The 25,719-nt window shown below is 53.6% G+C and overlaps 1 protein-coding gene across 3 annotated transcripts in view; it reads right to left on the bottom strand.

The window, feature by feature from the left end:
- Window positions 1–25,719, bottom strand: part of SHB (SH2 domain containing adaptor protein B) — a 122,390-nt gene that overhangs the window by 72,390 nt on the left and 24,281 nt on the right. For all 3 annotated transcript variants that reach the window (XM_037140758.2, XM_037140761.2, XM_037140760.2), the window contains one exon: window positions 7,131–7,251. In XM_037140758.2, coding sequence (XP_036996653.1) covers window positions 7,131–7,251 — 121 coding nt within the window. The remainder of the gene's footprint in view (window positions 1–7,130; window positions 7,252–25,719) is intronic.

Here is a 25,719-nt window from a genome sequence, read left to right as displayed (position 1 = left end):
AGTCTGTGACCAAGCCTTCTATCTGCCAGGAAGGTGTAAGGGCAGGTTTCAAAACCTTTCAAAACAAGGCCCAGGAACCCTAGATTAGAAATCAGGAGCCTGGCTCAGCAGCTTGCTGCTATGTGACCTTGGCCAGTTAGTGCTTGGCCCTTCCGGGCCTCGAGCACAAAGGGGAATTGTGCAGAAAAGACTGCTCCTCAAGGATCGTTCCACCCTGACACCGTCCCCCCAGCCGGGGCAGAGCTGTGACCACCAGAACAGGCAGAGGGCAGACCAGGAGGGTGAAGGGGCCTGCAGAGGGGGGAGGGAGGCAGCCTAGCGGGAGGGGAGTGAAGCAGCTAGGAAGAGGCGAGTGCACAGACATTCGAGGAGCAGAGTCCACTGCCACTGCAGAGCTGGGAAGGGCCTGGACTCTGGGGCCCAGACGGAAAGGCCCTTTATGTTCCCAGCTACGAGCACAGGAGAACGGCACAGCCTCGAACCGGGGGCAGAGATGATGGTGAGCACAAGAAAAAGGTAGAGAAATCTCGGTGAGGGTGTCCAGAGAAGGCCTTTCTGATGCCCAGTCAAAACTCAAAGACAACCACCCTTTCTCTAAGACGCATTTGCTGGCTGGTCTCTGGGGAGTGAGGGGAAGGGCTTTATTCCAAAAACCAGAAACAGCAGCTCCAGAGAGGGCCTCTGGAGCCTGCCTGCCAACAGGGCTCAAACCTGCAGCTCCTAGTGCTATCTGTCCTGAAAAACAGAGAGCAGCATGCACGCTCCTGGGACAAGGTGCCAGGGCCAGCTCTTCCTCACAACCTGGCAAGGCCTGGGCTGACGCCACGCGGAGGTGGTGGGGGTGGAGCAGGAGGAGGTGCAGTCCCTACTTTGACAGCTGGAGAAGAAGGGAATCTGAGGATTTATTTATAAAGACCATTGCGGCGCCCAGGGGAGAAGGCGAAAATCTGACTTTCTAGATGAGGAAACTGAGGCCCAGAGAGGGAAAGCAACCTGCCTTAGGACACACAGCACATCAGGGCAGAGCCAGAGCTAGAAGCCACATTTCCTGCCTCCTTCCTCCTGAAATAGGGCACGATTGTAACATAGAGGCTTGAGCATGATGTATACGTTCACTCTTGGAAAGCCTGCTGCTGCTGAAAGAGGCCATGACAGACAGGGAACAGATACAAAAAGACATTTCCCCCTCCCTTCTGCCTTTGAAGTGGGTGACTGACTTTACCTGGACTATGCCCACCAGCATACGGGGTTAAAAAGGGCAGAAGGCAAGTTGTGAGCAAGGAAAACAGCCATGTGGGGAGCAGGCGCTGGGTGAAATGGCTTTCCTTTAATTTCCTCTTACTATGATATAAACTTGTTTAATAATAAAAACATGCTAAGGACTTTTTAATGTGTAATTACTTATAATATTAAAAATTATGGGAAAATGCTTTCAGTGAATGTATATATGATTCATCTTGTGAGGTGACACTGAGCAATTTATAGGGGATGCTGAGGTGGAGGGGGTCACACATAAAAAGGGGATCTAAGTAACTGTAAACTCCCAGGTATTTCTGCAAACCTTCTGGGAGGACAGGGCAGATGTGAGAGTGTTTCAGCTGCAGGCTCCAGAAGGTGGGCTTTTCCTGGTTTTGCTGCTTACTTGGCCTTTCTGAGTCTCAGTATTCCCATCTGTAAAGTGGGGGGTGACAAGTATCTACCCCTTACGAGCTACACGAAAATTACACGAGCTAATCATGGAAAGCACTTGGAGCAGCGCCTGGCATTCAGGGAAGCCCTCTGCAGAAAACAACGACCACTGCCCCCTCACCATGACCACCTTAGGAACCTTTCCGAACTCCTGGGGCTGAAGGCCTGGGGCAAAAGGACCCCAGCCAAGAACTGCTCTGTGCTTTTAGGTGAACTAGGGCTCCCTTCAGAAGCTCTTGCCCCATCATCCTCATTATGCTTTTCCTATCATTACCCTATCAAAAGCCTCATCGCTGGCCTCTCCTCTCCAGTAAAAAGATCCCACACCTCCTTGCCTTTGTTCAAGCTCTTCCCTCCGCCTGGGCTACCAGACCCTGTGCTCATCACCACCTCCTCCACACCCGCCCACCGCCCACGTGGGTCGCCCTCTGCATCTCCTCTGTGCACCAGCCACTGATCAGCTGGGCCCATGACTGCCTCCTTGCTTTGTGGAAATGCTTGGGGACAGTGGCAGTACCTGCCCAGGCTACATGGCCTGGTCTCCAACACTACAGGGTGCAGCAAGGGCTTCAAGGCTAACCAAGTGCACCACAGAGGGTCTGAGGACCACCTTCTCCACCACCCTGTTGCTTTGGCCACCCAGCTCCAGGTGGCCAGGGCCTGGTCAGAGAATCCAATAGCACCGATTACCAAGTGAAGGCCCAACAGCTGCTCTGCTCCTCAATAACAATTCATGCTCATGTGCCAGGCTTGCTCTTTCCACCTGAGGCCGTGTCAGTGTTGTGTGCCCTGTTTTATAGTGAGGACACCATGGCCCTCAATAGGCTAAGCATCCTGACCCACCCCAGCCACCCAAGTCGGCCTGACTCAGAGCCCACCACCTCTCCCACACATCGGCAGGCCTCCATGCACCCGGGGCCCTCAAGCCTGGGATGGAGATTGGAGTGAAGAGGGAAAGAATAGGCTGTGAGGCAGGGCTGTGGAGGGAGGCAGCCTGATTCGATTCTACTGGCTCAGTGGGAGGCTTGGCCGGGGGCATGAGAGCAGGCCACTCAGGCAGGAAGGAAAGCCGGAAGTGCTCTGATTCTTCCTCTTCAGTTTACACGTGAGGAAAGGGAAGCCCCAGTGGAATGGAAAAAACCAAGACCATAGAATGATGGTCCAAGCAAGATGCAAAGGGGCCTAGGACTGAACGGCATGAGCCAGGCTGGCACCAGGAGAGGAACCTGCCAGACCTTGCCAGATCCTTACCTATTCGGGGCTGGTCCCAGGTGTCTAATGATGAGGCAGCACACAGTGAATCACGGGATCCAGGAGCTCGAGGTTGATACAGACCTCAGAGGTCACTTGCATCAACCACCCATTTGACACTTAACTACCTTCATGTTGTCTCCCAGTGCTGGCCGTCTTGCCTCTGCTTGGTTACCTCTAGGATGGACAACTTCCTGTCTCACTAGACAGCTTCATGTTTAACCAGTGGGTTAAAAAAATCTCACAAGGGTTATGACTTTGTTGAGCCTCAGTGTCCTTACCTATTAAAAAAAAAAGCTCGGACTGTGTCATTAGCTTTCTACTGGGGTTCCACAGAGCCCTCCAGTTTTTCTTCTTTTATTCGTTGATTTTAGAGGGAGAGAAAGACAGACATCGATCTGTTGTTCCAGTTATTTCTGCACTCAATGGCTGCATCTTACCTGTGCCCTGACTGGGGATCAACCCCACAACCTCAGTGCATCAGGACGATGCTCTCTAACCATCTCAGATTCCCGGCCAGGACTAGCCTTTGAGTTTTAAGGAGGTAGCTCCAGAGCTGCGGTTGGAGAGAGAGCAGTGATGGGGGTGGGGACGGGCAGAAAGTGAGGCCCACCAGGCCATCCATGGGCATCTGGGTGGTAGGGTTCTGTGGACAGCTGAGTCTCAGTCTTGGAGCCAGAACCTAACTCCTGTGGGTGACGTGAAGGGCAATGTGTGGAAAGGGAAGTTGAGGCAGACAAAGGGGAGGAGGTGAGAGAAGCCCCTGGGGAAACAAGCATGATTCTCCATGCCTTTCCTCCCAGCCATAGCCCGTGGGGCTAGGCTGAGTTCTCTGTTCACAAACACACACCTCCCAAAAGCTCCTACGACCTTCCACGTGGAGCTGAGGATGCAGAGAACAAAACCTCATCAGCTAATCACAGGCCACGTCCGCTGTGCTGAGGGGTCTGAAAATCAACCAGGGGCGAACCAGGGCTGAATGGGCCCTGGAGAGACTCTACTGCACAGTGGTGAAAACAGGGCCTCAGCCATGAGCCCCACAACTGACTTCCCAGCTGGGCGCCTTGGGCTGGTTAATTAACCTCTCTGGGCCTCAGCGTCTCTTCCAGTATAATGGGCACCTACACATCAAAGGGTGATGGTGAGGGTGCAGTGAGAATTCACATCTGGTGCTGTAAAAAGCACAAGGGAGCTTAGCAGCTGCCACCACTGCTATTGATATTATCACCGTTTGAGCTATCCTTCATAAATAGGTAAAAACAGAGGCACAGAAGGCACCACCCAAGGTCAAACAGCCTGTTCACACTGACCACTCCCTCTAAGGCTCCTGCTTCCCAGGGGGCAGCCAGGTGGCAAGTGGCCCTCCCAGATAGCCTCGACTGCAGCCTGGCCTCCTTCGGCACAGCACAAAGAGGCACGCCATCTATGGCAGAGAGGGCACACTCTGCCGGGCAGCGGGACTCTGATGCTCTAAAGAAGCCTGCCCCATTGCTTCTCGGCCTTTTGGCTAAGATCAAGTGCAAAGAAGCCTGCCCCAAGACTAGAAGTTACGTGCACACATACACATAAATGTTAGAGTACCCCAAAAAACATCACCCTAAGAGGATGGCTGTAACTTTTCCTGGGCCATCCTCTATTCCACTGCTGTCACCAGCACCCATCTCTGTCCCTCACCTCCTCCTCCTCCCTTGTCAGCTCGGTGACCTGCTTCCTGGAGCATTTATGGTCCCAGCCCCCATCCTTGCCATCAGTCACACTGGTGACGTTACACACAAAGAATTCCAAGTCAAATGGAACAAGGTCGTTACAACCAGAAAACGTCCTATTTAGTCAACTATTTCCTTTAGAAAAGAAAGGGGGGTGTAAATTTGGGCACAGGCTCCAAGCTAGGAAGAAAGCCTAGAGCAGCAAGTACGAGAATGCTTCTCTGGAGAGAATGCACGGAGATCTTAACAGGTTCCTGGTGAACTCGAACTGCCCTGGCTTAGACCTGGCCCTTGTGGGTGTGCCTCATTAAAAAGCCAAAGTCTTACACGACAATTCGACCCAGCTAGACGGCCACTCACTGCTGAGGTCCATGGCAGCGCCCGGAAGGAACCCAGCTCCATTGCAGAGTCGCCAGGCAGTGGCAGACTCTCCACAAAGGCTCTCAGCAAATGCCCCTCCTGACTTCAGCTCCCTGCTCCCACGTTCTGGAGAAACAGGTCTGAGCCCCTCAATTCTACAGGTGTGACCCCAGGGAAGTGACTTGTCCTCAGTTTTCCTCTGCTGAAAAACAAGACAACACCTTCTTTGCAGGGACATGGTGAAGCATGTATGTCCAAGGGCCCAGGACACAGCCCAGGGCTCGCCTCAGGTGGCTCCTGCCATTTCCTTGTGTCCCGGACACCCTGTCGTCAAACACAAACACTGCACTTCCTCCAGCCTTCCACCCCGAAGACCTCAGGCCTCGTGCTGGGCATCTTGCCTCCCACTTACTATTTTGTGTCCTTGGGCAAGTCCCCCGCCTTCCCTAGCCTCAGTTTTCCCATCTGTCAAATGAGGCTGCTGGGTTTGGATGACCTTGAGTATCCTTTGCTGCCCTGATATATGAATGTGTCGGTGTCCTGAAGTAACTCCTGTAACCACCACCCGCCTATGCCCCGGCTGATGCCTGCTGGATGCATGACCGGCCGGAGGTGCAGGGCCCAAGCTCTTCAGCCAGGCCTAAGCGGGACATAGCCCACAGCACTGCCACAGAGCTGGGGTTTTGCTGAGCCCAGTGGAGGTGACAGAACATGGGAGGTGATGGGCTGTGACAGCAGGAGCGGGTGTCACTGCAGAGCCGAGGTGAAGACTCCACTGGCACACCTGGTTCCGTGTCCCTGGAGAAGGGCGGGCTGCCCCTCCCTCAGGCCCCTGGCCCCAGTGCACACCCAGCCCTCTGCCTCTTGCTGGCCCCAGAGGCCGCTCTGCCAGGGGAGACTAGGAAGATGGGAGTGAGTATGAGGGGCGGCCCTCCAGGAGTGTAGCTCCTGGGCCCTTTCTAGGATGGCCAGGCATTCCAGAGACCACGTGGTCGCCAGAGAACCCCTTTCCATAAACAGGGGGAGTAGCAGGCAGAGTCCTGGAAGCAGGGTCTGGACTCGCACCCAGGTCCTCAGCAACGTCCTACATGGTCTCCACAAACCCAGGAGCTTCTATCCTTCCTGGGCCCAGCGTGCACTCTGTGCTCAGTAAACGTCTCTTCCTGTTCCTTCCTTCTTCTCATGCAGAAGGAACAAAGAGAAAGAGCTCAACGACTCAGTGAACACGAAACAAACAATACAGGGCCACAGAAGAGGCGTCTCTATCCTAAATCCTAGACGCAGAGGGCACCACTTCATTCGGCCTCCAAATCACCGCTGGCTCCCAACCTGCTCCTGGCCACTCTGCTGAGGGACCAGAGGGCTCTGGTCCACAGGGGCTCTCGTCTCTGGACAGCCCTCCTGGGCCAGGGAGGCCTGTAAGCGGGGGTGGTTTCTCCTCTGCTGGGGATCTCCCCCCCCCCCCCCCCCCCCAGTCTGCCTGTGATGGCTGATAACCTGTGCATTCTCTAAAGATGCTCTCAGCACTGTCCCGGGAAGATGCTCCAGGCATTATGATGCCTGGCCACATTCTTTTGGGACAACACAACTGCTTTGACAAGGTTTTTTCATTAAAGGCCAATATAAAAATAGCCACAGGTAGACAACAAGGGCTCTTTAGGCTACCTCTAGCCCGAAAACAAAGATCTCCTCAGATCTGGACTGAGGTGATTTTGCCCACAATGACCTAGTTCACCAGCGTCTACCAGGTAATAAAAGAAGGTGACCCCACCTGCTTGGAAGCTCCAAGTGAAGTTTTCTGTCTCAAATGCTGTACCTTTCTTCAGTCAGACATTCCCGACAGACCTTTCCCTCTCTCCTCCCCAGTTACTTCTCTGTCTCTGTCTTGGTTAACTGTCCTCGGTACCCTGGTGTCCGGACTTCCACTGTACCCTGCCAGGTTCCTCCTGGTGTACGTGAACCATGAAATGGCAAACCGTGGTGAACATTCAACAAGGCTCGGCCTCCTTGAAAGCACAAACCTTCCCCTGCCCAGACGGGCCGGGGACCACCCTTATGTGTCCAGGAGTGGGCTCCCTACCTCCCTGCTGAGTTGCAAGTCCCTGTGCCAACTGTTTGGCTTACCTGTCATGATCCTCTGGGCCTCGTAGGGCTCCATGTAGCCAGCGCTCTCCCCCTTTCCGGCTTTGCTCTTGAGATCATTTTTGGCATCGAAGGGATCTGAGTAGTCATCAGCAATAATCACCTGCAGGGAGGAAGATGGAAGGGTGAGTCCACCTTTGGCTTTCGGCTTCTCAGCCAGGCTTTGCTCCAACACACATAAACTGAGCCTGGGCCACACTGGCAAGGGGGGGGAGGGAGAGAGGCAGGGGGAGTCTGGAGCCAGAACTGGTGCCTGCCCTCAGGAAGCTCCAATTCGTGCAGGGATAACAAAGGGACTCCCCCCCAATCCCGCATCACTGGCAGTGCTCCATTGCAAGAGGGGGACCTCTGAGCCTTTGCTTCGTGCAGCTTGGCCTGCTCTGGGCACAGTGCAGTGAGAACAGAAAGGCGTCTGCGTAGAGAGGCACAGAGGCAAGAACCTGGAGGGTGTCTTTGGGAATGCGAATTGCTCAATTTAATGGAATGGAAATGGAGGAAAGTTGGAAAGGAGACTGCAGAAAGCTGGAAACGCTGACAAGCTCCTGGTGCTGGCTGAGGCAAGAAGAGCTTGTCTAGAGATAATTACGTTGAGCGTTCCATTTTCCCCAAATCTGGAACATGATCATGCCTTGGGTAATCAGAAAACAATCTGGTGAGATCAATGCACTGTGAAGAAGACTGTGGCCCCAGAGAGGCCTGATGAAAACACAGAGGCAGCTCAGGGATGGCTGGACAGAGTGCCAGTCCTGGACGGGGCCCGGGAAGCAACAAATCCGAAGACCTTTCTGTAACAAACGGGGAAGCTGGGGGGTCCAGCTGAGGAAGGGGCTCGACCAAGACCCTGGGCCAGATACTCTGCACCAGGGCCCTTCCTGGCCTCCTCACTTGTCTATATTCCAGAAAAGAGCAAAGCTTCCCATCAGATGGACAGACAGTCACCTGGGGGTAGACAGTGAGGGGACAGAGGGGGGAGTCCCATGAAAATGTGAGAATCTGGGCTGTGAACACTTCAGAAACCAAGTTCCATATTTTCCCTGGAGGAGGGTAAAACTCTCGGAGGCTAAGTGTCAAGATGACAACTTTCTTTCCCCTTTCTTACTTCCTAACTTTCATGACAGGCACACTTATCAGAGGGGAAAGGACAGGAGCCCACCAAACTCGTTCCCTTTCAACACATTCTGGCTGCACCACAAACTCAGTGATTTCCGTCATTATCTGTCTCTTTGGTCACACATCTGGCAAAGGGCAAGTCCCCAGCCTCCCGCCAGGGCCACCGGGCTGCTCCTCCCTCTTGAGGGGGTAGGTTGGCGTTTCTCTCAACCCTTGGGGTTGCATAAATTGTTATTTAAATTGTGGGTTTAATTAGAAACCACAGGAGCCTCCTTTTTCCCCCAGCTCCTGGAATGTAAGGCATCTGAGGGGCCTGTAAACCCAGGGGAAGGGAAAATCCCCCTTTGTCTGTCCGGTGAATGGCAGCTTGTGGCAGCGGCCCTGGCAGGGTGAACTGGTGACCGCCAGCTGCCTGAACGTGATGCCCGAGGAGGGACAGCCAGCAGCAGCCCCATCGTGGGTGTGTGCAGTGGGCCCAACAGGAGGCACGGCACACATCGGAGAAAGACCCAAAGCTGGAGCACCCCCCACCTGAGCACGTGCACCGGGCTGCCTGCCCCCAGGCCTGCAGGCCTGTCCACTGCCACTCCATTGTGGGTCGGGCTCTGAGTCCCAGCAGGGGTCCTTCCAGATGAGGCGTTGTAACGATGGCCTTTCTTGAGGCTCACTGAGTTCAAATGATACCAGGCAAGGGAAAGACCGCAGGGGGGGGAGGGGAGAGACCTGGGCCAGGCAATGTCTTTCACTTGATATTTCTACTCTACCATTTGCAGAACACAGCGGGGAGAAAATTATACATGTGAACCACTGTCAAACAGAATAGCTCAGACGCGGATCTGGCACAGGGTTTGGTGTCTTAAAGTTCAGTGGACCAGAGTCCACACACAGAAAGTGATGGACATGCTGCGGCTGACATCTAACCTTACGTCTCCTGCTGCAGACTTCCTTAACTGTCGTTTCTCAACTTGGACATCCTCCATCTCTTCCGCAGTGAGGAAGGGAGCAAAAATTCCCCCAGGAAAACAAAACCATTTGGGGGGATTGGCGGGGAGGAAGAAGACGGGGGAGGGAGCTCACGACACGGAAGTGCTCTGTGATTTGCAAACACGGAGCCTTGCAGGATAGAAACCAAATCTTTGTTCGCCCTGAGACAGAAGCTCTGGGAGGCCTTTGGTTCAGCAGGCACTATCTGTACTTTCTAATTAAAATGAGATCTGAGCTTGGGCTGTCACGGGCCCCCCAGCTGCCTGCTTACTTCCGTTTCAATAAGAATCTACAAACCCTAAGACCAGGAAAGGCCCCTGGTCTCTGCTGACATATGGTTCCAGTTATACCTGCTGACAGTTGAAAATCCTTCCGTTTAAAAATAAAAAAGTTTAGGATTCTGTTAGTCTAAAAAGCAAATCAGAAGGTTCCTAAAATATATATTTAATCAATTTGCTTTCAAACTTCAAAGTGAGGTGGGTGGTGGGGAGGGAATTGGAGGTTTGAGCAACCTGAAACTCTGCAAACACTCACCGAGCTGTCTGACCTTTTGCAAAATCATGTCCTGGTTTTGGGAAGTAAAAATTTAACCAGGTGTTAGGAGAGAGCGGAGTGGGCAGTTAGCCAGAGGGGCGTGTGCCGGGCCCCAGCCACAGGCCGTGAGCAGTAGATCCCTGTCCCAGCCGCCCAGGACTCACTCGAAGTCAGGACGGCCCCTCAAGGGGCTTGCGTGAAGGCTGCGAATTTTCTCACTTAAGAAAGGAGAATTCGTTTCCCCGCACGTGGGCTTGGGGTCCTGTTGGGCTGCCTTTGCCCCAGTTAGCAGACAAGTCCCTGAAATCTAATTGAACAATTCGACTAAAAGGGAGCCAAGCGGAGACTTTTCTGAAGAGCAGGCCACCTGGGCCCGTGAGAGGCTTTCCTTGATTTTGATCTTGGATTGGAAAGGCCTGACCCGGCACTGGCCCCTCACGTGGCCTCGTGGTCCCACGCGGCAGGTACAGAGCCGCCAGGGAGCCCAGGCTCCTGGTCTCACCACCTCGTTGTGGAGCTGAGCAGCAGAAAGACGGAGGTTATGGCTGAATCCCATTTTTATTTCAAACAGGTTGCCCAGTTTGAAAGCTTTTTCTTGCTTTCAAATGAAACCAGAGACTCCAGATCAACCCAGTACCCTCAAAGGACTTTCACAGCCTCAGAAAGCAACGGAATGGAGGCTCCTTGAGAGGCCTGCTCCAGCATCCCTTGTTTATATGTGGCCCACGCAGCCCAGAGGGTCGGAGGGTTCGACCCTGCCTGTGCCACCTCCCTGACAGGAGGGCTCTGGGACTCAGCTCCACAGCCTCCTTTCTGTTCCGCACACACCGCTCGCTGCCTTCCATCAGTCTGGGGCCAGGGTGCTTTTATCCTGGAGACACAGCTTTGTGATAGGAGGTAGTCTTCCTGCTCATCCCCAGAGGGAAGGGTTAGGGGAAGGTGAGTACTGTCACTCGGACACACATCCACAGGCTTTTGCGTGAGACGGCTGCCCCTGGGGTGAGAGCTGGGTTCTTTCCCTGTGCACGCTCTTGGAGGAACGGTAAATTGGTAGAGCCACTTTGAAAGACAACTTCTGGCAGAACCTATTAAAATCCAGAAATGTACATGGATTAACCCAGCAACTTTGCTTCTCAGTATTTATTCCCAAATGTATGTAAGGAGGCACGGACAAAGATGCTCACTGGAGCAATACTGATGAGCAACTGCAAGCACCTGCTACATCCACCCACAGGGGAATTGCTCAATCATGCTAATTCCACGTTGTGGAATATTATGCAGCGAGTAAAAAAAAAAAGCAGTCGCTCATTATGCACAAACGTAGTTCTCCATGGCATGGCTTGGAATAAAAGGAAAGCAGGTTGTGGAATGAGAGAAACAACTTGACACTTCTTTAGGAAAAATAAACAGAAACCTGTATCTTGAATGTAAAGAAAAGGTTTGGGGAGATGCACACTTCACCTTGACACTTCCTCTGGGTGGAGGGGGTGGGGCTGGGTGGGGGCCGTCGCAGGAAATCAAAGGAGACTTGTCTGTAATGTTAACACATTTTCAAACAAGGAAAACTCATTCATGTGTTAAACGCGAAACTAAACTTTTAAAGAAGCACCCCTCTTCACGGGCTATTTTTGGTACAGTAGATAAACTGTTTCCCAAACTCGACCAAAGATAGGAATGGCTTGAATGCTTGGTAAAAACACAGATACCTAGCTCCAATAACGTGTGTGTTTAATAAGCAACCCAGGTGATTCTTATCAGGAAAGTTTGGGAAATGTAAGACAGAGAGCCCTTCCCTCACCAACTGAAAGCAAAGCCTCCAGACATTACTCTGGATTTTCACTTCTCCCAGATTTCTCAGCCCCACGCATTAAAGTGAAACGAGAAGTGGGTATTGAATGCAGCTCTTTGGCTTTTTTCCCTGGGAGTCGACTGGAGTAAGAGATGACCCAACACACCTTGGTCCATCTCCAGAATCTAAGACGTAGAGGTAATGGCATCCTCTGTGCAATCCTGAGGGCTGGCCCCAGGTTGAGCAACAGGGCTGTGGGGGGGGGGGGGGGGGGGGACCAGGCAGGCAGGCCTCACCCTGCCCAGCGAGGGGAGCCTGGCCCTGCGAACACGCAAGGCTCTCTGTTCTAAGGCATTCAGGGGTGTCCAACCTTGTGGTGGCTCTGGCCCACAGTGGAAGAAGAGCTGTCTTGGGCCACACATTAAATACACTGCGACACACAATCACAAAAAAGTCTCATGATGTTTTAAGTAAATTTCTGATTTTGTGTGGGGCCGCAGGTTGGACAGCCCTGGTAGACCTTTTCTGGCCAGCTCCACGTGGCTCTCAGTGAACCTTTCAGGAAGATCCCCCGCTCCAGGAAGGGCTGGTGGGAATGTAGGGGAGGCACCGCTGAAATGCACGGGGCATCCCTGCTAAAATCACTCAAACCTGATAAAGGGGTTGTGGGGGGACCAGAGAGGCGGAGCAACCACCACCTCCCAGGAGTGGGTGACCTGTGCTGTCCCCACTCTCCCAAGGGCAGCTCCTCCGAGCCACACGGTCACCTCCATGTGCTCTGCTGCCTGTGGGAACTGGCAGCTTGGGGCCGCCCCAGATTGGCCTCCGCTGGATGAGGCAAGCTAAGTCACCCCCACTCTGCGCTGCTCTGCTCTCTGGAAAGTGAGGAGGTGGCACCGCAGGAGGTCCTGGGTCCCTTCCAGGCCCATGACTTCTGTCTGCTCTACTCCAAAGCAAACTGCATAGGAACAACGCCATTAAGACTGTGCATTAGTTTTCTGAACAGTTTGCGGGGTGAGGGGTACAGATCTCTTTGCGAATCTGGTGACTGATGAAGGCGTGGTTCCCTCCATCACCTTTACATATGCTTGCTAAGTGCCGGGCACACTTGCAGGTCAGGAGCCCCAGGTTGAGGCCAAGCCCCCTTACATTCGAGCCACCTTAAAACCGCAGTTAAGACTAGACGCACTCTTTGCCTTAGTGAGGCGGCGGGTGCTGACTCTGTTGTAATTCAACACATTATTCAACACCTGGCTGACAACACAGGAAGGAAGACGTGTGACCGGCCTGCCATTAGGCTGGGGTGGGAGGACTATGACTGTGGGAAGGACAGTCAGTTTGCTATGTCTTGGCTTGCCAGCTTGAAGCCCAGCAGCCACAGCCCTCCCAAGCAGAGCCAACCTGGCCCTCTCCCCCCCTCCGGGGATCAGAAGGGCTCCTTGAAAGCGAGCAAATGGTGTGCAGGGCAGGAGGTCGCGGCAGCAGCCGAAGGCTCCATGCCTCTGTCCCCCATCTGGGGGCTGGGCAGGCTGGAGTCCTGGTTCTCCTTTGGGACCCACCATGACAAAGGCCCTGGCAGGCCTGATAGCCCCCACAACGGAGACTCTGTTGCCATGCCAACCAAGATATAGCATTAATGAAAACAGGGACTGGGGGTCTGGAAGGGTTCCAGATGACCAGGGGGCTGTCCGGCAACTCTACAGACACAAGCTCAGGAGTCAGGAAGGACATCTGACAGCCGATAAAGGGACACAGTCCCCGGGAACCAGAGCTCCTGCCATTCAGGTGTCTGAGCAAAGGCTCTAAGGTCTGCACTTGCTTTGGGTGCAGGTCAGCCTACTCCTACCAGCCGCCCATGCTCTGCGTTTTCTCAGCACAGGTTCAGTGCCCCTGGAGCAGCACCCTGATTTCAAGGAATCCCCGGGTGGGGGTTTGCAGAACCCCCAGGGTGGCCCAGACAGGCAATGTTTCTGAGGCCCCAAGGCTGACCGGTGGCAAATACACAGAAAGGCAGGTGGCACTGCAGACTCGCTGGGTCGCTCCGGGCAACCTGTTCCATCTCTTTGAGCCTCAGCAACTCATTCGTGAAAAAGGGCACAACTGTTTGCCGTCTCAGCTTCCCACGAATGGCGTGAGGAGCAAATACAGAGGAGTAGTTCATAAAGAAACGGCTCTGGTGGCACCTCCTGGGTGCTGGGGGCCGAGCTGAGTACTGGGGTATCTCTCTGCCCACTGAAACCTAGTGGGGAAGACCGAACAGAGAACCGAGAAGAAGCCCCAGTCCCCCAGAGTTGCGGGCACCAGAGAACTGGCTGCAGTCGGGCAGGACAACAGCAGTCGTGTTTATCCCCGACAGAGACAAGCGCGTTCATGAACAATTGTTTCCCCTTTCCGTGTGTTAGGTGCATCATAGTCAGGGCAACTGGCTAAGAGGTAGAGAACCTCTAGGGACCCTCAGGGCCACCCCGCCTGTGTGCTGGGCAGCAGCAGGGTGCTCCTGGTCCAGGGCCTGTGTCCAGGGCTCTAAGGGGTCCACAGGACTGGCCATAACCATGTTTGGGGACACCCCAGGTGGAGATTCAAGCAAGCACTGCACCCCCTGCCCCCAGCCTCGCCTGTCTGCCCCAGGCTTTGACCATCATGCACCAACCCCCTTACAGGTGTGCCAATAAATCATTTCTGACATGATAAGGAAATTAATCTGGGGAAGATTAATTAGCCACATTCACACATTCAGCAGCAATTCCTGGAAATCACATGGTGGGGAGGGCACTTTCCCACGGCTACTGAGGACTGGTCAGTTCCTTTCCTCTGAGGTCTGGCTCACCCACGCAGAATCACCTCAAAGTTCTGAGTCCCTCTTTCATGCATGGAGGTCAAGTGCTCTGCCCTCAAACCTCCTCTGGCGGGGAGCTCACGACATCATAATTCAGTCACTGGGAACAGTCGTCACTGTTCCAGCAGCCCTCCTCTGGCGGCTGCCAGCCTCTTCTTTGTGCAGACCTCGGGCACTCTATTGTAAACGCTTCTTCACAGACCAGTCCGTGACCCGCCCCACATGTCAGGAGACAAGGGGTGTTGCAAGTGGTCTCCACTGGTCTTTCCAGTCCTCCCCCCACCTCACGGCCACAGCTGCCTGCCTCCACACCTGCAGGCTGCGACTTGTTAGGAAAAACGCATTCCAAATTACAGCCTCTGTCAGCTCTCCTCAGGCCCTCCTCCCCGCTCCCCCTCCACCCCCGCCTCACTCACTCACCCCCACTCTCCTTCAGTTTAACTCTGAAGACTACTATGGGTCGTGGGTGGGAGGCTGCTGGGGTGGGGCCTGGCCCTGTGTTTACCCTGAAACCTCACTAAGTAGTAGGGACTAGCTTTTCAGCATCTCTCAAGCAATGAGAGGTTCTATTTGGAACCCCGAATAGCTCAGTCCTAGGATTTCTCACCTGTGTCCAGCTAGGGCCTGCGGACAGAGAGTTCAGTGCATCCCCCCTGAGGATCTGCAGAGTGATTGCAAATGAGGCCAGAGCTGAAAGGGCCCCGGGAGATGGTTGGGACTGGCACAGTTCAAATTTTCACGTGGGCAATTCATGCCAAGGAAACCTCAACATGCACCACTATTCACCACTCTCCGTTGCCTGGAAAGTGTGAATCCACTGAGGGGCAGGAGGCCCGAGGGAAGGGTGAAGAACAGGTAACCAGGTGTTCCCTAACTCCCAGGTCCATGCTGTGTCTGCAACTCCTGTATTGTAGATGCTACCTAGTTTTCCTCTTCAAGTCACTCCTAAAGTCTTCAGGGTATACCCGTCATAGTCACCCACCCTGGGAAACACTCCCTGGTACCCCCTGCGAGGACCACCACCCATCCCTGCAGACAGCTCCCTGCGGGAGGCAGCCCTAGCCCAGGCCTGGTCCACGTGAGTCACCTCCGGAGCCTCCGTCTGTCCTCCCGGATTTCAGGCTCAGTGCCGCCCAGCCCTCCTGCAAACTCCATCAACCTCACCCACCTTTCCACGGCCCTTTCTTCCCAAGCTTCCTGCTCAAGGGGGGGGTCAAGTGCTCCTCCTAGAAAATGCTCTCACACCAGCCCCAGGGTCAAGAAGGTGTGGTCAGGATTTCCTTCTTTCCCTGGCTGGGCACTCAGGACTGGAAGGGTTGGAGAAGCGTCATCAGGAGCAGGGACACAGGACGGCTCTGGAAGTCATTTGCCGAGCTGTGCCCCGGCCTCCTCATCTACAACCAGCAATGGAAGGAGGACTCTGTGAGCCAGGCACCCAGCAAATGCTCAAGCAATGCCAGGTGCAATTATCTCAACACGTGACCCAGCCCCAGGGACTCTGTCTTAGTGAGGGAGAAACTGAGGACTGGAGAGGGGAGGGGTCTCTCAGAGGTTGTCCAGATAGAATTAGCAGGGAGACAAACCCAGTCTCCCACCAAATTCCAACTGCAGGAGAACCTCAGTCATTTGGTGAGCTATATATTTATAGCAGGCTTGCTTCCAAAATGGATTTAGGCAGCTGTATTCAAGCCATCTTTCCAGCCTCGCCGCTGCTCCTCCCCAGGAAGGGACGGGGAAGGCCTGTGGGGCTTTCTCACGGTAACGGGAGGCTCTGAGCATTGCGGGTAACTTCGGCAGTGTACTCACAGGAAAGGTATGTGAAAGAAAACCGGCAGAGCCTAGTCCAGGGCCTTCCATGAGAGCTGTGGTGCCTTTAATAACCAGGCATCTGTGCCCCACAAGGGGCCCGGGACTGAGCAGAAGTGACTGAGCAAGGGGGCCGCTCCTGCCATTTGCTTCGTGCTCAGAGCTGAGATCAGCAGGGACAGGCGCTCGGGCCTGGTGCAGCCCATGTGATCTGGGCCAGTGCCCTCGTTTCATCAGCTGCCAGTGGCACAGGACCGGGACTAAGTGAAGGGTCATTTCTCTCTGAGTGGGGCCCATCAGGATTATTTGTGTGCATTTCCTACATGGACGCTGCCTTTGCATTGAGGACAGTCAGCCTCGGCCATACTTACCACCAGTTAAGTTCGGCTTAACAGAGGGTGCTTGCTGAATGGTGACTCACTTCTAGAAGAATGCCATCTCCTCAAACCCTCCAGGGACCAAGCTGCAGGAGCTCTTGGCCTGGGTAGTCCTCCAGGCCAAGAAACTGCCCCTGAGCCCCAAAGCACTTTTTCTCCTAGGTACTCTGCACCTTCTAATGTACAGGAAAATGACTGGGGACAGAGCTTTGCAATGTCACGCCTGTCTGTAATGGTGTTGATGGCTTGTTAATCATATAAACCCCACACTTACAAAGTGCCAGGCAGTGAGCCCTGAGCTGCGATGCGGTGGCAAATGAAAGCAGGCCTGCTCCTCTGCCCTCGTGGTGGGGCTTCCAGCCCCTGGGGAGGGCAGGCCTGGGAAGCACCGCAGCGCCCAGCTGTCGGGTGCCGAGCCGAAGACTGAGGGCACAGCTGAGGTCCCTTCACCTGCTGCCCTGAGTCCCAGCGATGGGCAGGCTGGTCGGGGAATTACCCAAGGACGCCCACTAGGAAGCCAGTGAAGAAGCTTACAGAATTTTTGCTGATTTAAAAAATAAAATTATTGTTCACACCTCAGCCCCTAAACAAAAGTTAGGTTTCAAAACAATACTTACAGTCTTCTATTTTTCTAAAATATACCCCCCCACACAAGAAAGAAATGTGTTTATGTGCACAGAAAGAGGACTGCAAGGAGTGTAGAATGACGTAGCACACACTCACAAGTCTCCATGGAGCCTGAGGTCCGAACGCTATTCCCCTCCGCTATTCCCCTCCCCTCTCCGTCTGGGCACCGTTTGCTAAGCCACACTCCCTGCTGGGACCTTTGTTTCCCCGTATGAAAGGTGGGAAGGGTAGAGTGGGCTTCCCAGAAAAGAGGGGAAAAGACACAGGACCACAACACTAAACAAAACCCAACTACCGTCTCTCCTCACCAATATTTTCTAAAGGAAAGAACAATAATGCGAAACATTGAACAGGAAACAGAACAAAGCACAGTCTTTTTAAAGTGAATGGATTCAGTTTCATAAAACCTCCCTAGCTTTTCATTTTTCTAATTCCGCCGGAGATCACTAAGCTTTCGAAGCACTGGACCACATGGGCATTTCAACAGGCCGGTGTGTGTCCACCGTGGAAGGGCTCTGGCTCTTCCTGCCTCTCTCTCCACCCGGGGTTCCCCCCTACTCCAAGGGCAAGTTCTCCACCACTGCTGAGTGTCTGTCTCTACGAAACACCAACATAGCTCCTAATAGTAGCCTCATGAATCAGGCATGAAATGGCCCTAATTTATTAATGCACATTATGAAATTCTCTTCCAAACAGAAGCTCATAAATCACCCACCACCAGAAACGTTCTATCTTTAAAGGGAGGCCGAGGTATCTTGAACTAAGCACCAGACTTACCCATCTCAAAAGAGCAAACTTTGATCCTCCGCTGCCGTGGTAAATCAAGTGATCGGGGAGGCCCGCCCCTCACCAATAACGCAGCTGTCACCAGGCATCACCAGCTTCCTCCCTCCATGCCCTTCTCTGCCCAGCCATGAAGCCATGTGTGACTCACAGGGATGGACTCCTGGACACGAGGGTCTTCTGCCAGGATCTGAGATCCTGGAGCCCAAGCATGCTAGAGGACTAGAGCTGGCCAGAGGTTTAGAGGTGATGCAGAGGATGGAAGTGCGTGCTACATGCTGGGCACCAGACTGTGTGCTTGTACATACATCGTCTTATTCATTCATCTTCCTAAGGGCATCATTTTCAGATGAGAACATCAAAGCTCAGAGGTTTAGTAGCTCCCCCAAGGCCTCAGAGCACACAGGAAGGTGCAGGTTTCAACCCTGACCCTGCGCACTCCAAACTGGGGCTCCTTCACGACACCCGTGGCCTGTTGCATGAGTTCAATACCCCAAGTCCCTTCCTGACAGCAGGAGGAAATCTCAGTCTAAAGGGAGGTTTGAAAGGAAGAAGCAACGGCCCTGCCAATTTGGCTCAGATGTGTCAACCCCAGGCAAGGGCCACCCCTGACACTCCCTAAGTCAGCTGGGTGTTGGAAGTCTCCCTTCCTTTTCCCGTGACAGCCGCCCTCTGACTGGAACACACCTGCAACCTGCGCAGGCCACACCTGGGGAAGCAGCCACTTCCGCCCGCAGCCTCTGCCCTGCGCTCGGCTTTCAGCAGTTACCTCCCTTCATCCCCTCCTGCCTCATCCTTCCTGCCTGGGGGATCCCACCTCCTTCTACTCCTGGCAACGCACCACCAGAGAGAGCACAGTGCAGCAGCACGCAGGCTGTGTCCTTACATTAAAGGCAAGGTTCATAGCAGCCAGGAGGCAGTGGAGAGGCCCCGGGGGCCCCCCTCCCTACATCCCTGAACCTTTGCACATGGCAACATCACTCAGCACAGCAGGGGAATGAGAGCTGAAAGATGAACCTGAACCTTGACCCCTGCTTCATTAACAAGAGTTAGTACTTGGACATTGCCCAGCATGCATTTAGCTATTATTATTTTCAAAGTTGACTGTAAAGTCAGTCTCATTTTTGTCATTGTGAAGCGGGAAGGAATTCTATGGTAGTACTGGTTCATTTTTCACCGTGTTAGGGTAAGCCCAGCTGCATTTAAAAAAAAAAAGTACAGTGTGGACCAGAGAACTGGGGATGTTCTGTCTGCAGAGAAGGAGGCCCCGGGGTCAGAGGGCCAGCTTGAAACCCCTAAGGACCTTCCAGCCCAGAGGTGGTGGTGTCGCCTGAGAGGGGCCAGGAATAACCCAAACCAGTGTTTCCTGAGATGCAAGTGGGCACCTCCTCACCTCTATGGGTGCCCCATCATGTTCATTTCTTGGGGGTAACAGGTGATTTGGGCCACCTGCCTGGGGCAAGGGAGGTCCTTTCAACCCACAGACCCCAGCAGAATGTACTCCCTGGAGACCTTCAAAGCACCAGCATTTTGGGAAGGCCTGGACTGGGTCCACCTCAGTGGTCCCGCTGTCCTTCCCCTCTCCCTGAATTTCTGCCATGCCCCTGGTGTGATCTGTGGGCAACAGGTCTAGATAGAGGGTCCTAAGCTCCCCCAGACGTCCTGGGCCTGCAGGACTGGTTGGGCCAGCTGTATAGCCCCGGCCCCTCCGCTGCGGCCCCAGCCCACGGAGTCAGTCTGCTCGGAGAGGAAGGCAGGGAGGCTTATGCAAAGGCTGCCCACAGCCTTTTCCACTGTAGGAAAATCTGCTGTAATATACTGACACCCTCCCCAGAACTGCCTCCTGAGTTTAAGAAGGGGAGAGGTGGCTTGGGTTTTAAAGAGAAAATTAGATTCCCATTCATGAACTCCCCACACCGAGGGCACATAACAGGTAAAACGGGTTCCGCCATTGATTAATGAGCCGGGGTAATAATGGGGCTCACCCTTCGTCATTAAAAACATTAACCTCGTTCCTAGCCCAGCGATGTGATACACCCAGGGCCCATGAAGCTCTAACAACCCCACTTCTCTGCCAGGTGAGGGGACTAGATGTGTGCCTCTCCCCCTGGGGACAAGCCAGGAAGGGACACAGACATTGGGGAAGACCAATGATCCTCCACAGAGCCAGCTGCAGGTGGCCAGGTGGGAGAAACGGTGCCTTAACTTGCTGCAGATATACAGGAACTCAGGGGTCTCAGCTGCCTGGGACCTTTATTAAAGTGATGCTATGCTCCCTCGGTCTAAGATAGCTTCCCGAAAGCCAACCTGCCCACTGGCTGTGTTGACAATGATGTGACCTTAGGACTTTCCCTGCCAGGAAGGAGCCTGTCTCGCTCCAATCTGTACAAATCTGAGGGTCAGTGGGGAATCATGTTCCGCTCTGGGCCCTGCACTTTAATTAAGAGCTGCCACCAGATGATAAGGAGCCTGGACTCCATGTCTCAAAGCTTAATTAAAGAGATCAAGGAGTTTGTATGTTCTAGAGAAGATTCAGAGCGGAGTGTGGTGCAGGGTAGGTGGTTAATCCCTGGAACAGGATGCAGACATACTGGGTAAGAGAGACAGAAGGAGGACTAATTGGAGAGGTTATGAAAAGATTGTAACTGAACTTTAGAAAGAATGTTTGATCAGACAGAGCTGTTCAAAATAGAGCAGGATGGGAGGCAATGAGTTTGGGAGGCAGTGAGTTTGGGAGGTAGTGAGTTCCCCGCCATAGGGATGTTTGTGCGGAACTTGGCTGAACACTGGCCAGCAGAAGGGCCCAGACTAAGACTCTTTGCCATTAGAGACCTGATGTTCCTCCTGGGATCTTTATAGTACCCCAAAGCATGGGCCTGAGGGCAGGGAGCCAGTGTTGAGGGAGTCAGTTCAGCCTTATAAAAAGGCACGTCCCTCTCTCTCACTCCCACAAGAAGCCCCAAGCCTTCCTGGCTTTAGGGCCCAAAGGGTGCTGCTCTGTAGCACGACTGGCTCAAAAGCATGAAGGTGGGGGGCTAGCCATGCCCGCCCTCGGAGAGGGCGAAGATGAGACAGAAGAAGGTAAGTGTGAGCTCAGTATCTCCAGATGGCTCCAGGGTTGTACCCAGGCCACTAGGGGCAGGTGTAGGGGTGTGTGTGTGTGTGTGTGTGTGTGTGTGTGTGTGTGTCAACCTAAGCTAAGATTGGTCCTATTTCCTTAACAGCATCTGATAGGTTGGGTGCCGTGGGAGAAGCACAGAATCAAACCCCAAACACCTGAATTCTGTAATTCAGCAATGCCCATGATGGGCTAGGTCTTGAGAACAGAAGGACAGATATAGCTCAATGTCTAGGCTAAAGGAGGAGAGAGACTGATGAGGGAGGTCAGCAAATTTATTCTGTAAAGAGTCAAATAGTGAATATTTTGTTTGCAGGCCATAAAGTCTTAGTGGCAACCACTGAACTCAACTGTCACTGTATGACAATGTGAAAGCAGCCATACACACATAACTCAATGAATGGGCATGGCTGTGTGCCAATAAAACTTTATTTACAAAAATAGGCAGCAGCTGGATGTGGCCCAAAGGTTCTGGTTTGCCCAGCCCGGTCTCATCCAGTGGTTCACAATGGGCTGCACAATGGAATCGCCTGGGGAGCTTTCTCAAAGCACCAGCGCCGAAGCTCCACCCAAGATTCCAATTTAAGTGGTCCCAGTAGAGGCCTGGGATTAGTGACTTCTAAAGGCTCTCCCAGGTGACTGCACTGTGCAGCCAAGACAGTGAATCACTGGTCTCTACCAGAAAACAAGCAAGTGTAATCCCACTATTCTCTTGCAATAATCCACAAGGTTGCACAAACCCAGCCCAGGGAAGTGACTAGCTCAAGGTCACACAATGAAGCAAGAGGTAAGGAATCCCAGCCCATGGACTTGGCTCTGCACCATGGCCGACAGGGACAGGCCCACATGCTCATCCCAGAGTGTGGGATACAGGTGCCTTCTAGCTCCTGCCCCATTATTCTAGAAAGGTGAGGACCCTGGAGAAATAAATGCCAACCACATTTTCTCCAGCTACTCTAACATGCGGGAGCTGGCGCTCTCCCCAGACCAAACCTCGGTGACCTCAAACTAACACGGGACCAAAAACATCTGCCTTTCTTTTGAGAAACAGCATTTTAAGCAAATTTGAAACAGTTTATTAGCATCTGGGAGGAACAAAAGGACTGTAAAAACTGTATTTCCTCAGCCCTAACAAGCGCAGCCACAGGAAACTCTTTACCAATGACACCACTAAGGACCTGCCAAAACGTGCTGCCTGCTCGGAGCTCTGCCCATGCAGGACTTGAACACGAGGAACCACCAGAGCCCTGGGGAATGTTGCAAGAGCTTGGCTGAGCCTGGATGGCCACTGGCAGCAATGATCTCAACATCTGCAGAGCAACAGGGCAAATCCAGGCATCGCTGGCCTTGCAGGATGTTCTGCGTGTGGCCAGAGAGCCTCTGGGCTCCAGACTCCCCCTCCTCACCACTGAGCCACAGAGACAGTCAGGGGCTAGAGAGCAAGGATGGGACAAGCAGAATAATAATAATACAATAAATAATTACGGCAGCTACCAGGGCCTGTGTGCAGGTCTCTTAATGCTCCCAATGATCCTATGGAGTAGACTCTCACACTGCCCCCCTCCTATAGACAAGGAAACGGTGGCACACTAACGGCTAGGTACCTTGCCCAAGGTCAGGGAGGCAGTGAGTTACAAAGTCAGGATTTAAACTCAGCTGCTCTGTCCCAGATTCTAGCTCTTAATGTTATACTCAAAGGGCTTTAAAGTGACTCTGCTGAAGCAAATCATCCCTGCAGAGATGGTGAGACAGACCCAGCAAGAGTAAGGGGCTGGTGTGGGGCCACACACAGGGGGGCTGGGGCAAAACCAAGCCTATGTACCACCCCTGGGAGAGCCCTCTCTTTTCACAGAGAAGGGTCCTGCCAGCTCCTAGGACAAGGTGCTGAGGGCCTGCTGAGCTGAGAAAGGGTCAGCTCATATCACAGGGTTCTTGCCTGCTAGGGGACCCCATGTCCTTCGGGGACCTCCTGTCCCACCTCCCTGCTAGAGGGGGCTGTTCCCTATGCCATCCCCTCCCCACTCCCCCCCACCACATGCAGGGGTCAGCAGCCCCCAGCTTCCACCCCAGCCCAGTCTTTGGACCCCATGCACGCTTTCAAGTTCTACTCAGTCTGCAGGGCACAGCATTTGACAGCACGAGCTCCTGAGCTTCTGAGTCTGAATTTTGACCGCGTCCCCTCAGGAACCTTGCTCAACCTCTCTGGGTCTCAGTGTCTCCATCTGTAAAGTGGGGATACTAAGAGAGCTCGCCTCAGTGCCTGGCAACAGCAGAAACTCCAGAGTGTTATCATCCTCACTGGCTCAGCCCCCACAGACTGTCCGGCTAGGAGGGGGCTCTCCCTCCTTTGAGCTCCACAGTCGTGTCTGCGCCTCCACTCGGCCTCCCCAGGCTGCTCCAGCCCAGGCCCCACGCTGGGCCACAGGACCCAGAGGAGAACAACGCACTACTGCAGTCTGGCACGGGATCCCAGGCTAGTCAGGGGCATAGATGCCGGCTCACAAATAGCTGCGAGGGGCTAAGTGACATTTTACATCCTGTCATACTCCAACAAGATTAAAAAAAAAATCTGGCTGTATTCCCACTGACTAAAGGCAGTTTTGCTAACTCCAGACAAGTTGTATAAGAGTGTTTTGTTTTTTTTTTAAATCAGGTCAAACCATATTTGGCTTTTAGAATTTTCTCCCTCTCTTACTTTACAGTCTGGGTTTGCTGTCCAGCTCCCGTCCCCCGCCCCCCCCCCCGACTCGTGTCCATGCATTCCACGTACGCCAGAGCTCAGCAGTCACAGGTGGGCACACAGCACCGGGCTCAAAGGGGCCTCCAGACGGGGGAGTGTCACAAGGCAGACCTTGTTCTGTCACAAAAGCAATGGCCCCAGGAGCCCCCAGAACCAACACTCTGCATGTGCACTGTACTTCACGATTTTTGGGGCCCTTCCAAGTCAGGGCCACTTGCTCTTCCCAAACACCCACAAACTTGTCATGCCGTGTTTATCGAGACCTCCTAAACTTCGGGCTCCAGAGCAGGAACTAGGCCCATCATCTTTCTGGTACCCATGTCTAACACCAGGCCTGGCACCAATAAGGTGCTTAGGAAGTGAAACACGAATTTTACAAGTAAGGAAAACTGGCTCAGACAGGTTAAGAAGCTTGCCCACGATCACACAGCAAATGAACACAGCAGATCTGCCTGGGGACAAGGAGAAGCTGGGGCTGCCCACCAGGAGGTGGCAAGAGCAGGAAAAGGCAGAGGAAGCCCCCGGGAGGGAGCGTCTGACCGAGAGAGAACAGACAGGCCCAGGGAGTGGGCTGGAGAGGGGCCAGAGGAAGGGAGGCGATGGAAGCTTCCGAGACAGAGTGTCAGCTGCGAAAAATGCTTCTGAACTCCTAAAGCTTATCGGGCTGAGCTGGCGAAAGAGCGCGTTGGCCCAACACAGCGTGGCCAGGGAAGGGCTGGCCACAGAGCACTCTGTTCCCTTGAATAAACGTGACTAGTTTGTTGTCGGAACAGTGGAAAGCACTCCTGGGATAACGTACCCTGAGCAATGCTGCCGTCAGGCCTTGATGCCTCCAACAGCAGCCCCCAACTGAGTAACTGGAGTCCTAAAAAAAAAACCTAAACTCTATTCTAATTTTATATTGTATCTAAATCAGAAGGTATCTGGCAAAATGGGCTTACAAGAAAGTGCACTTGGACTAAGCCCACGAAGAAGCCGAGGGCAAGGCTTGTTGATTACAGCACAGGATTTCCCTGCGGCTGGCCTGGTCGTGCTACCGCAGACCTGAAGAGGGGGGTGTGGCCCTGGGGCCAAGGGCGCCGTCCCATTCTGCAGCACACAACTCTGTGAGTAAATGGATTCCATGATTCTTGGCTCAAGTACCTCTGCCCCTTCCCACCCATGCCCTCCTCTACCTACAGAGCAGAGGTCACAAAGCCACAAGTCCCCTTGTGACCCTATTTCCTATAGATGCTCACCTGGCTTCCGGAACAACCTCTTTACCTTCACCACACAAGCCACAGTTGTCCAGAAACAGCTGTGATGTCATAAACGCCCCAGGGAAGCTCAGCTATCTCCAAAGTCCAAGGCACCCCTGGCCCGGGGCTGCCATCAACTGCAGGCCCTGGGGAGGGCTTTGCCCAGTGACTTGGAAATGACAGGCCAAGCCCTCTCCAGGGTGACTCTCAGCTGAAGAAAGAGGGAAGAGGAGGAGGAATTCTGCCAGGGGACTCTTGACAGGAGTCTGGCAGCCGGGGCCCTGGTCTCCGCAAATCCCTGGGCCACAGTTCTATTTTGAGCCGGAATTCCTGGTTCAGGTTCTAAGGCCACATTCTAGAGTGTTGATAGCAGCCTGATTCTTGAAGTGTGATTATTCAGAGAGGACAAGACTTGTCATTTGTCCTCAGAAACTGGCAAACCATCCCCACAGTTCTTATTACTGAAGCCGGGTGGCCTCCTCAGACAGACATTAGCACCTATGCTGTGTGAGGTGGAGGAGGGGACGCACAGAGGGGACAGGACCAGCCCACAGGCTCCAGCCACTCTGCTGAAGGAGACGAGACCATTACGCCGCATGCCAGTGAGAGTGGGCAGGCGGGCAGGCAGC

Source organism: Artibeus jamaicensis, unplaced genomic scaffold (assembly GCF_021234435.1).
Source record: "Artibeus jamaicensis isolate MK-2021 breed Jamaican fruit bat unplaced genomic scaffold, CSHL_Jam_final scaffold_1964, whole genome shotgun sequence".
Taxonomy (NCBI): domain Eukaryota; kingdom Metazoa; phylum Chordata; class Mammalia; order Chiroptera; family Phyllostomidae; genus Artibeus; species Artibeus jamaicensis.
This window is presented reverse-complemented; position numbering and strand designations above follow the sequence as displayed.